This window comes from Ovis canadensis, chromosome 1 (assembly GCF_042477335.2).
Source record: "Ovis canadensis isolate MfBH-ARS-UI-01 breed Bighorn chromosome 1, ARS-UI_OviCan_v2, whole genome shotgun sequence".
In the NCBI taxonomy this organism is placed as follows: Eukaryota; Metazoa; Chordata; class Mammalia; order Artiodactyla; family Bovidae; genus Ovis; species Ovis canadensis.
The window spans coordinates 102121002-102130101 of NC_091245.1; the positions used below are offsets into that span (position 1 = coordinate 102121002).

At 61.3% G+C, this 9100-nt stretch overlaps 1 protein-coding gene across 5 annotated transcripts; it reads left to right on the forward strand.

Annotated features, from left to right (window-relative positions):
* The first annotated feature begins 253 nt into the window (after window positions 1-253).
* On the forward strand, window positions 254-8933 carry ZNF687 (zinc finger protein 687). 5 transcript variants are annotated; one of them, XR_011246879.1, is made up of 9 exons: window positions 254-402; window positions 3387-5509; window positions 5656-5834; window positions 6242-6418; window positions 6506-6668; window positions 6833-7165; window positions 7283-7395; window positions 7490-7730; window positions 7843-8933. XR_011246879.1 is itself a non-coding variant. In XM_069542076.1 (9 exons), the coding sequence occupies exons 2-9, from the start codon at window positions 3404-3406 to the stop codon at window positions 8338-8340; spliced, it is 3711 nt and encodes a 1236-aa protein (XP_069398177.1). In that variant the 5' UTR covers window positions 254-402; window positions 3387-3403; the 3' UTR covers window positions 8341-8933. The 5 variants fall into 5 exon arrangements, 4 of the variants coding, with proteins under 4 accessions (XP_069398177.1, XP_069398204.1, XP_069398185.1 ...); XM_069542076.1 differs by having other exon boundaries at window positions 7589-7730; XM_069542084.1 differs by having other exon boundaries at window positions 307-592; window positions 7589-7730.
* Window positions 8934-9100: the final 167 nt, after the last annotated feature.

Here is a 9100-nt window from a genome sequence, read left to right on the forward strand (position 1 = left end):
GAGGGCAATCATTTTTGAGACGCACAGATGGGGGCAGGTGGGCCCCGGCGCAACCAATGAGGAGAAGCATCTCCAGAAGGACCAAGCTTCTTGCCCAATGATGCCGGGAAGGCTGGACGGAGCTGGTTCAGAGCGGCAGCCCTTTAGGCCAACGCAGTGTGGAGCTGGGCGGGGCGCAGTACTGAACGACGGGGGCATTGACCAATGGCGAGTGCTAAAGCGGGCAGCCCAGACCGGGAACGCCAAGGGAGCTGAGGGAGGGGGAGGCTGAACCGGAGAGAAGCAGGAAGTAGCGGCGGTCGTGGAGAGGGCGGCGGCGGCGGCGGCGGTAGCGGCCGGAGCCGTGGGGAGACCGCCGGGTCCCGGCCCGCACTGGGAGCGGAACAAGAAAGCGTGTCTGGGGTAAATACCCGCCTTTGGCCCCGCCCCCTGGGGGGGCGGGTAAATACCCCCGCCCCTCCCCCACTTGGTCAACTACCCCCCCCGCGGGCCGCCCCCCGGGATGGCTTCTACTGTGGCCCCGACGCCGCCCCCGTTCCTTGGGGCCGGTAGGCGAAACTCCCAGCCTGTTGAAAGCACAGCCCCTAGCAGGGTAAACGTGGAGGGAGGGTCGGGGTCCCCAACTCCTGGCGCCCCTGGCCCAAGAGGCGTCCGAAGCGCGGCCCGGGGACTGGAAGCTGCGGGATGTCGCGACCTAAAATGGTGTCCGTGTCCGGGGGTGGGGGCGGGGGAACTGGGCCAGGCCGGAGCGGAGCCTGCACCCCGCCTGGGCGCGGGTCAGCGTCCGGGCCCGGACGGGACTCAGGCTCGAGCCCCGGGCCGCGACGCGCCTTCCGATTCCTCTCCGGTCTCGAGAGAGCCTCGGGAGTCCGCGGGGGCAGGAGGCTGCGCTGCGCAGGGAGGGAGGGAGGTCGGAGTTGGGACGGACCCCGGCTGGAGAGCTGCGAGTCAGGCAGAGACTGTCCCCTCCCCACTCTCTTTCCACGCCTCCCCTACTCCCGTATAGTCCTGGGCCGGGAGGTGCGGCGCGGCAGCTCCCTAAGGGCCTGGCCTGGCGGAGGCCCGTCCTTCCCTTCGCACGCGGGTGAGAACTAGAGAAGGGCGGCGCGCCTCAGTTTCCCCTCTGACTTCTCCCGTGTACACTCCGCCCCCTCCCCGCAACCCTGGACATGCTCCCCGCGCAGGTCCTCGGCAGATGGCAGAGACTTAATTCAGCCCGTTACCCAGCTTGGCGGCAGCCTAATCGCCCCCGGCCGCCGGCCCCTCTCCCTCCTCTGCGCAGCAGGCCCCGGGCCAGGGAAGGGGACGCGGGGCCCCCACCCGACCCAAGCCAGTTCACCCTCTTCCTGTTCAACCCCTTCCTTTGGCTTTTGGGGAAGAACGGAGGGAAGGAGGGGGGCTGGAGCCCAAGAGACAGGGCGCAGCAGCCGCGGAAAGGCCTGGACTGTGGGGCGGGGGAAGCCTCTACGGCCTTGAGCTCCGCTGCTTGATCTACTGCCTGTTCCTGACTATCCGATGACCTCTAAGTCACTTGGACGTCAAAGAGGGAGTTCCTTGGGGGAGGCAAGTTCGTAGGTGTATTCTCATAGCCTCCATTGATCTGTGCTCCACCAGCCCACTTTTTTGAGCGCGGAAGCAGAAGGTGGCTCTGGCCTCTGAGGGTGGGAAGGGCGCCGGGGCAGGGGAGGGCTGCAGCCATCCAGCAGGGCAGACGCAAGGGTGGAGGGCTTTGTTTAAACCCAGAGCCTGCAGAATTAAGTAGAGGGGGATGAAGGGAGGACTCCCCTTTCTTTCTCTAGTTGGTACCCTCTCCCTCCACCCCCACCTTGGTCCCAGCAATGCCAGCTGCCACCTGCTGGGACTCTCTCCAGTTACAGTCTAAAGGCTGGAAGGAGGTGAGAGAATTGGCCTGGGAAATGGCTTGCATCCTGGGCAGGGAATGTGGAAGGAAAGAGACTTCTTCAGTTGCTTCTTTCTAGATACAGAAACACTGTGGGGAGAGAGGGAACAGGCCTGGGTGCCCCACAGGCTCTCAACCGACCTTGTTGGTTTAGTACTGCTTTAGTCTCTTGGGATTTTTTTTTTTCTTGTACTGGGACAGGTGGGGGTTGGGTGAACCTTCCTGGCCCACTGTGCCAAGGGAAAAGGGTTAGGGTGAGGGGTGTGAGTTGGGGATAACCTGAGGTGAGGAGCTCAGAGGAAAAATGAGAGGGGTGAGGAGCCTGACTTTTCCCATTGTGGCAGCTGTGCTGGATAAGCTCATACCCTGGAGTTCTAGTCCTGAGAGAGCAAGATGGGGAGGCAGGGGCGGGGCTGGCTAGGGGAAGGCCAGGCACTCCTGGGAAGGTAGGTGAGGGAGCAGCAGGTGTTTGTGACAGCTGAGGCCTAGGCTGGGGCCCTTGTGACCAGGCTGCCGTCACGGTTTTCCGTTGCTGCTTCTCTTTGTCTCTTTCTGTTCCTGTGTCTTATTCTTTCCATTTTGGTCTCTTGGGCAACTTCCCTGAACCCACTTCTCCCTGTTAACCGAGCTAGATCTCCAAGTGCTAGTAGTGACCCCAGGTGGCCCAGACTTGACCTTCCCTGACCCCAGAGACTCTCATCTCTGACCCTAGCCCTAGATTTCCAGTGCTTATTCTCTCCCAGTGCCTTCTCGGCCTGGCATGTCCTTGTCCTGGCTGTAATAATCAATTATTCTGTGGGTTCTGACTCTCAGGTTTAGGATTCATATCATGCTCAGAGCAACCCTATGATAAACCAGTTACTTGCCCGCTGTTTCAGACAGCAAGAGTAAGGCAGTTGAGTAACTTGCTTATACAGCAGGCTGTTGATAAGGCTGGAACTGGAATCAATCCTTGCATCTTGGCTTAAGTTGCTGCCCTTTTTGTGCATATGGCCTTTCAGATCTTTGTGGACCCCCAGAAGATCCACTAAGAGTATCAATGGATCCCATGCTGCCGTGAATGAGCTTTTAAACCTAGAGCATCGTGTACATTCGCCTCCTTAATAGTCGTATTGATTAGTTGATTGATTCTGTGCTGGGCACAGGAGGGGTTGTGGTGGTTTCAACCAGGACGCTCACAGAGCTCCCTCTGTCTCTACTCTGTTATCTCTTAGCTGTGTTTCTGAGAAGTCTCTTTTCCTTTGCTTTCTCTGGATCTTCTATGGATCTTTCTCTGGAATGTGCATGCTACCTTCCTTTCCAGTTTTAGGGTTTGACAAAACAGGTGCCTCCACCAGCTCTCTAGGATTTGCACTATGATGGAGGTGTACCCGTTAGTGTGCATGGGCTTCTGAGAGGGAATGTATATAGAGATCCTGAGGGAGGAGGTCCAGAGTTCCTGCTTTCAGACATCTCTGTTTCTCACTTTTAACCCTGTTCTCCCCAGGTCTGGGACCAATTGCCATGGGGGACATGAAGACCCCTGATTTTGATGACCTCCTTGCTGCCTTTGACATCCCTGACATTGATGCAAATGAAGCCATCCATTCTGGGCCAGAAGAAAATGAGGGGCCAGGAGGCTCTGGGAAGCCTGAACCCAGTGTAGGAGGTGAATCTGGAGAAGCAACAGCAGCTCCTGCCAGGGATGGCCCTGGGGGGCCCACCCAGGCCTCTGACCATAGCCTGCCACCGCCGGACGTCTCAGCAGTCAGCGTCATCGTCAAGAACACTGTGTGTCCTGAGCAGTCAGAGTCCCTGGCTGGGAGTTCAGGAGGGGAAGGGGCCCGGGCGGGGGGAGTGACGAAGGAAGGCCCTCTGGGATCTCGGCTGATGCAGAATGGTTTTGGGGGCCCTGAGCCATCCCTTCCAGGAACCCCACGCTCTCCAGCTCCTCCTAGTGGGGGTACCTGGAAAGAAAAGTCCCTGGAAGGCAAAGCTCCGCTGGATCTGTTTGCTCATTTTGGGCCTGAGCCAGGGGAGCACCCTGATCCCCTTCCTCCCTCTGCGCCCTCCCCACCTCGGGAAGGGGCCCTGACCCCACCTGCTTTCTCCTCTCCCTTTGAGCTGACCCGGGAGAATGGCTCAGCCTTGCTGCCCCCTTCTTCTCCCCCACTGCTGGGGGCCTTGAAGCAGGAAAGCTGCAGCCCTCTTCATCCCCAGAGCCTCTCCCAGCCAGGCTCAGGCGCTAGCCCTGAGGCCACGGGAGTCCCTGCCAGTGCCTCCCCTTCCCAGGTGGCAGGGGTGTCCTTCTTCAAGAAGTCTCCGGGGCACCAGAGCCCTCTTGCCTCCCCTAAAGAGCCCAGCTGTCAGCCCCTGAAGGAAGAGGAGGATGAGGGACCAGTAGACAAGTCTTCCCTGGGAAGTCCCCAGAGTCCCTCCAGTGGAGCTGAGGCTGCGGATGAGGACAGCAATGACTCCCCTGCCTCCAGCTCCTCTCGGCCTCTCAAGGTGCGGATCAAGACCATTAAAACATCCTGCGGAAATATCACAAGGACCGTAACCCGGGTCCCCTCAGACCCTGATCCCCCTACCCCCTTGGCTGAGGGGGGCTTCCTGGCGGAGGCTAACCTCCTGAAGTTGTCCCCAGCAACCCCAGCCCCCGAGGGTCCGAAGGTGGTGAGTGTCCAACTGGGTGATGGCACAAGGCTCAAGGGCACTGTGCTGCCTGTGGCCACCATTCAGAATGCAAGTACTGCCATGCTGATGGCTGCCAGCGTGGCCCGCAAAGCGGTGGTTCTGCCTGGGGGCACTGCCACCAGCCCTAAGATGATGCCTAAGAATGTGCTGGGTCTGGTGCCCCAAGCCCTGCCCAAGGCTGAGGGGAGGACAGGGCTGGGGACAGGGGGGCAGAAGGTGAATGGCGCCTCGGTGGTAATGGTGCAGCCTTCTAAGCCGGCCACTGGGCCGGGGGCAGCAGGTGGCACGGTGATCTCACGGACCCAGTCCAGCCTGGTGGAGGCCTTCAACAAGATCCTCAACAGCAAGAACCTGCTGCCTGCCTACCGGCCGAACCTGAGTCCGCCGGCTGAGGCCGGGCTGGCCCTGCCACCCACAGGCTACCGCTGCCTCGAGTGTGGGGATGCCTTCTCATTGGAGAAGAGCCTGGCGAGACACTATGACCGCCGGAGCATGCGCATTGAGGTCACCTGCAATCACTGCGCCCGCCGCCTGGTCTTCTTCAACAAGTGCAGCCTGCTTCTGCATGCCCGTGAGCACAAGGACAAGGGGCTCGTTATGCAGTGCTCACACCTGGTCATGAGGCCGGTGGCCCTGGACCAGATGGTGGGGCAGCCGGACATCACGCCCCTGCTGGCTGTCCCACCTGCCCTCGGACCTCCAGCCTTGCCCGCCTTGGGCAAGGGTGAAGGGGCCGTCACCACATCCGCCGTTACTGCAGTTGCCGCCGAGGCCCCCGTGCTGCCGCTCTCAACGGAGCCACCCGCCACCCCTGCCACCTCTACCTACACGTGCTTCCGCTGCCTGGAGTGCAAGGAGCAGTGCCGCGACAAGGCTGGCATGGCTGCCCACTTCCAGCAGCTCGGGCCCCCTGCCCCTGGGGCCACCAGCAACGTGAGTTGCCTTTCACAGCCCCTCCCTGGGAAGGGGACAGCCAGGTGCCATGGGGACAGGGTCTAGGAAGGTGTGGGGGCTTGGTTAGAAGGAAAGGGGGACAGGGCCCTCCTCACAGACTCACCTTGTTTCGACCCCCTCGACAGGTATGCCCAACCTGCCCCATGATGCTTCCCAACCGCTGCAGCTTCAGCGCCCACCAGCGCATGCATAAGAACCGGCCTCCCCACGTCTGTCCTGAGTGTGGGGGCAACTTTCTGCAAGCCAATTTTCAGACCCATCTCCGGGAGGCCTGCCTACATTTCTCTCGCCGCGTAGGATACAGGTGCCTCCCACACCTCCTCCCCATATGTCGACACTTTTCCTCCTGTACTTGATGGTCTCGTGGCTCCTGGGACCAGCCTTTTAGAAGGCGAGCCCGTCTCTCCTGCTGAATCACCAGCCATGCTGTGTTGGCGAGTGCAGCCTGAGCTCCCTGCCTTTCCGTCGCTCCCCATGGAGCGGGCGGGCCCCATGGAGCGGGCGAGCAGGGCCACCTCTGGAGCACCAGCTCTACCTCCGCAGGCCTGCCCTCCGGGACCGGGTCCTGTGGCTCCTTCCTTCCTCCGCTTGCTCATGTTCCACTGCCGATTAACTTCTCAGGCCACCTGGTCCCCGAGAATGAGTGTGGGGTTGGGGGTGGCTGCAGGGACGCCCCCCACTCACCACCGTGCCTCTGACTTTCTCCCCAAGGTGCCCCAGCTGTGCAGTGGTGTTTGGGGGTGTGAACTCCATCAAGTCCCACATCCAGACGTCACACTGCGAGGTTTTCCACAAGTGCCCCATCTGCCCCATGGCCTTCAAGTCTGCACCCAGTGCCCACGCCCACCTCTACACCCAGCATCCCAGCTTCCACACACAGCAGGCCAAGTGAGACCTGGGGAGGGAGCATAGGGGTGGGGTGGGATTGGGCCTTGATGGGGCAGGATGTCAGCACTGTCCTCTCCTTCCACACAGGATGATCTACAAGTGTGCCATGTGTGACACGGTCTTCACTCACAAACCCCTCCTCTCCTCACACTTTGACCAGCACTTGCTGCCCCAGCGTGTCAGCGTCTTTAAGTGCCCATCTTGTCCTCTGCTTTTTGCCCAAAAAAGGACCATGCTGGAACATCTCAAGGTACAGGAGTCAAGAGACAGAGGTGGGGTGCTCAGCTCTATCAGTCCGGGGTTAAGATCACACACCCCTCTGGAAATGGGAGCAAGGGAGAGGCCAGGAGTTGGGCAAAGCCAGGCCCTCCTCCCGCTCCCCCAACAGCCACATGTCTTGTCTCCCTCTCACAGAACACCCATCAGTCTGGGCGCCCGGGGGAGGAGACCACTGGGAAAGGAGCTGGGGGTGCCCTTCTGACCCCCAAGACAGAGCCCGAGGAGCTGGCTGTGTCTCGGGCAGGAACCGCTGCCCCTACTGAGGAATCGTCTTCAACCTCAGAAGAGGAGGAGCCGCCCAGCTCTCCCGAGCCCCCTCGCCCAACCAAACGGCCCCGGCGAGAACTGGGGAGCAAAGGCATCAAGGGCGGGGGCGGGGGCCCTGGCGGCTGGACCTGTGGCCTCTGTCACTCCTGGTTTCCTGAGCGTGACGAGTATGTGGGTCACATGAAGAAGGAGCATGGCAAGGTGAGGGGGTGCCCCCTGGGAGCCAGGGGGCTGCCCTGGGGTTGGCCTGTGCGGCAGTGGGGATGGGGTCCCGGATGGGAGCCTGGCTCTGAGATCCCCCACCCGCTGCTCTCCTAGTCGGTGAAGAAGTTTCCCTGCCGCCTGTGTGAGCGGTCCTTCTGCTCGGCCCCCAGCCTGAGGCGCCACGTCAGGGTCAACCACGAGGGGATCAAGCGAGTTTACCCTTGCAGGTAACCTTCACCCCTGTGCCCCTGTCCTCTTCTCTGTCTCGCAGGGTGCCCCCAACCCTGGTTCCCCAAAACAACCTTCCCGCCTGCCTCTTAGGTCTGAGTGGACTGACGGTTGAGGCCTCCCTCTGCTCAAGCCGCGAGCCTTGGTCTTTGGGCTGTGCCCCGGCGCCCACCCGCCCGCTCTCCCCTTTAGGTATTGCACAGAGGGAAAGCGCACCTTCAGCAGCCGCCTGATCCTGGAGAAACACGTCCAGGTCCGGCACGGCTTGCCGCTCGGGGCCCAGTCCCCTGGCCGGGGGAGCGCCCTGGCTCGGGGCCCTGGTGCCAGAGCCCAGGTAGGCGGAGGCCCACGCTGCCGCGCGGACGTGGACACAGCCTCAGGGTGCTGGGTGGGGGTGCCGGGGCCGTGGGAGGCCCCGGACACCCAGTTCCTTTCCTCTTCTCCAGGGGCCAGGACGCAAGCGCCGCCAGTCCTCAGACTCTTGCAGTGAGGAGCCTGACAGCACGACACCGCCAGCCAAGTCCCCCAGGGGTGCACCCGGGTCGGGCGGCCACGGCCCCCTGCGCTACCGGAGCGGCGGCTCGGCGGAACAGAGCCTCGTGGTGGGCTTGAGGGTGGACGGTGGCGCCCAGCAGTGCCTCGACTGTGGCTTGTGCTTTGCCTCACCTGGCTCCCTGAGCCGTCACCGTTTCATCAGCCACAAGAAGAAACGGGGTGTGGGGAGTGCCAGTGCCCTAGGCCTGGGGGATGGGGAGGAAGAGGCCCCCCCTCCTTCCAGGTCCGACCCAGATGGTGGAGAGTCACCCTTGCCTGCTTCAGGAGGCCCGCTGACCTGTAAGGTCTGTGGCAAGAGCTGCGACAGCCCTCTCAACCTCAAGACCCATTTCCGCACACATGGCATGGCGTTCATCAGGGCTCGGCAAGGGGGCAGTGGGGACAACTAGGGCCCAGGCCTGGACTGAGCCCCCGCCCTCTGCCTCGGGAGCCCTGGGTCACTGCTGCTGCCTGGTCGCTGGGCTGGGGAGTTCCATTATAATTCACGTTCTGTTCAGCTCCTCTTCCGCTAACCCCCAAGGACAACCAGCTTTTGAGGATGGTAGTTACTTGCGGTCCCCCCATTGGGTCCTAGTAGAGTGGGTCCTCCATTCCTTCTTTCTGAGCCCAACACTAATTATTTTCTTGCTGCAGCCCCCCCAATGTGGGACCGGGGGGGTGGGGGTGGGAGGATGGGAAGGCCTGATACTGGGGTGGTCAGGGACACACTCCTCACCTCTGTGGGCACGGATGGCGGTCCCAGCATGCCCTTCAGACTCACTGGCACTCCAGCCCCGACCCCTGCAGTGCCTTTCACTTTTTTTTTTCCCCAGAAATCCAGGGGGGAGGGGGGGTTGGTGGGGGTGAGTCCTGTCAAGGGGGTCCCAGGGAGAGGAGGGGACAGGCTCTCAGGAATCCTTTATTCTTGTAGTAATAATACTAACAGTGGGGGAATGGGAGGGAGAAAACCAGACCATTAAAACTGCTTGTGGTTTAATCCCCATTCAAGCTCCTCTTTTTATGTAACAATGTGGAAGGGTCGGGGAGGGAGGTGAGTGACAAAGCTGGGAAGGCCCTTCTTGGGGGATGAGGTGGTTATTGACCAAGACAGGCAGGGAAAATGCAGCCTTCCCCTTGTTCTGTGTAGTTCCTTTTGTAACCTGAACACAG

Excerpts from the sequence above, each read along its gene's own strand:
- ZNF687 (XM_069542076.1), top strand. The coding sequence starts at position 3,404 with ATGGGGGACATGAAGACCCCTGATTTTGATGACCTCCTTGCTGCCTTT. Across the intron at positions 6,419-6,505 it reads TTCCACACACAGCAGGCCAA|GATGATCTACAAGTGTGCCA; the intron begins GTGAGACCTGGG and ends CCTTCCACACAG. Across the intron at positions 7,166-7,282 it reads TGAAGAAGGAGCATGGCAAG|TCGGTGAAGAAGTTTCCCTG; the intron begins GTGAGGGGGTGC and ends CTGCTCTCCTAG.